The following is a 2585-nucleotide window of genomic DNA, read 5'->3' on the forward strand; positions in this document are numbered from 1 at the left end:
TTTTCAAATATTGTTCTATCCTAACAAACCATACATCAATGGAAAGCTTATTTATTCTGCTTTCAGATGATGCATAAATCTGAATTTCGAAAATGTAACCCTTATGACAGATTTTGTGGTCCAAGGTCACATTTGAGAAAGAGATAAATCCACTATTGCAGGGGGGGCCGCCAATTACTATTAAAACAAATAATAATATTGTTAATATATGTAAAAATTTCTAAGTCATAACATAATATCATAATTTCATATATATAATTAACAAAAAATAAATATTAAACTGTTACTTTGCTTCCACTATTCGAGCTCGCTGATTGGTTTAAGAATAAACGTGTGTCCAAGCCTATTGAGTTTGAGAACAAACTGAAAGAGTACCGAAGCAGGAAACAAACTATTGAAACTGCGTTCTCTGGCAACGACAACAGTAAAGCAGTGGAGGCATCTTATTGTGTAGCAAAGCTCATCACAAAGGCTGGAAAACCTCACACAATTGGTGAAAATGTGATTTTACCTGCCGCGAAAGAAATGGTTGGCGTGATGGGTGGAGAAAAGGCCCGCAAGCAGCTAAATCTGATTTCACTTTCAGATAATACAGTTGAGAGAAGAATAAATGAAATGGCAAATGACATAACTCAAAAGTTCGTTAAAAACATTCGATAGAGTCCTGGAATAGATTGGTCTAAATGGAGCAAGAGCGATGGTGGGGCATCGTAATGGAGTCGTTGCGCGCGTGAGATCAGTTGCACCGCTCATGAGCTCCGTCCACTGCAGTTTACATCGAGAAGCACTAGCTACCAAGAAGATGCCCACAGATCTCAGACGTGTTAAAATAGTCAATTTCATAAAGACTAGGCCCCTTCAGTCACGTTTGTTTCGACTTCTCTGTGAAGAAATGAGAAGTGATCATGTTCAGCTTCTTTTACACACTGAGGTACGATGGCTTTCACGAGGCAGGGTGCTTACTCTTTTCTTCGAATTACGCAACGAAGCACAGATTTTTTTTATCCGATTCAAAACTTCCCCTTTCGGACTGCCTCAGTGATTTTGAGTGGCTTGCAAAATTGTCCTACCCCTTTCTTCACTTCAGCCCAACGTACAGCACTTAATAAATGCTAAACAACACCAACCTTCGCATTAGGTAAGTGACAAAGATTGTAGTTTATGAGGCCAGAAGGTTTTTTATTTATTTATTTATTTTCTTGCATGTTATCCATTAAGTTTGTGTCATGGCTGTTGTCTTCAGATTATTCACACAATGCAAATTAAAAATGGTCAGGACTAGGGTTTGATCGCTGTTTTCTCAGTTCTGTGTTTCCCTCGTGTCTTTGTTTTTGTTTTTCCCTTCAACGCAGCAGCTAAGGAATCAATAAACCAACTTTGGGGATGCCGTCTTCCACTCCGATTCAGTCGCAAACCAGTAACAGGAAAATAGATTATGGAAAAATAGTAGAGCAATTAAAAATGTAATCTTAAATAACTCCATAGTCAAGTTTTGCCTTGTTTTAGGCATGTTTTTAGCCATAGTGCTGTACACCAGCATGCATTTGTAATGATGCATAAACGTCAGTTCTGCATTTGACATGCAAATTCAACTTACCCTCTGCTTTTTGAGACGTAGCCCAGGGACTGAGTAAGCCGATGTATGAACGCTCTCTCAGAATTTGTCAATGAAGAAGGGAAATCCAGCTCTATGAGACACAACAACATCTTTAATCTCTTAAAACAGAAATGCACAAACCAGCATCAAAGTCGGCCCACGATGACCTTTGATTTGACCTGCCATGCTACATCACAGGAGGGAGGAAAAAACATGCCACTGAAGCATATTTCATTTTGTTTGGTTTTATTTTTGCATTGAAATGTAAAAAACAATGTAAGTGAATTTGACAAAAATATATTTTAAAAGTTGTTTTGTTTGTGTAAAAACAACAATATATGATACATACAAAATAATATAATATAGTTGGATATAATGCAACATTTACTTTTGGCCCACGGTCCCCAATCAAGTTCAAGTTTTGACCCTTTGGGCATCTATGCCTTAAAATAATGAAAAAGGTAAAAGCAATAAAAGTCCAAAATTAAAGGTATAGTTCACCCAAAAATTAAAATGTGATGTTTATCTGCTTACCCCCAGGGCATCCAAGATGTAGGTGACTTTGTTTCTTCAGTAGAACACAAATGATGATTTTTAACTCCAGCCGTTGCAGTCTATCAGTCGTATAATGCATGGCAATGGTAACAAAATCTATGAGAGTAAAAAAAAACATGCACAGACAAATCCAAATTAAACCCTGCGGCTCGTGACGACACATTGATGTCCTAAGACACGAAACGATCGGTCTGTGCCAGAAACCGAACAGTATTTATATCATATTTTACCTCTAATACACCACTATGTCCAGCTGTCTTTGGGCGCGCACGGCATCCGGTGCGTGAGGTGTGTACGCGCTCTGGCGTAGTTTACGCAAGCGCCGGAAGTGATCTCTCGCGCGTATACGTCACTCATTGTTTACACAGTGCACAAACATTGTAGGTACGACGGCTAATCAAAATGGTACTTACTTGCGCTTATCCGGATTGTT

General features: G+C 38.6%; 1 protein-coding gene across 1 annotated transcript in view; it reads right to left on the minus strand.

The window, feature by feature from the left end:
- The window catches only part of ythdc2 (YTH domain containing 2), a 48608-nt gene that overhangs the window by 44612 nt on the left and 1411 nt on the right, over window positions 1–2585 (minus strand). Inside the window, 1 exon segment of the mRNA XM_016484486.1 lies at window positions 1598–1688. Coding sequence (XP_016339972.1) covers window positions 1598–1688 — 91 coding nt within the window.

Source organism: Sinocyclocheilus anshuiensis, unplaced genomic scaffold (assembly GCF_001515605.1).
Source record: "Sinocyclocheilus anshuiensis isolate Anshui unplaced genomic scaffold, SAMN03320099.WGS_v1.1 scaffold745, whole genome shotgun sequence".
In the NCBI taxonomy this organism is placed as follows: domain Eukaryota; kingdom Metazoa; phylum Chordata; class Actinopteri; order Cypriniformes; family Cyprinidae; genus Sinocyclocheilus; species Sinocyclocheilus anshuiensis.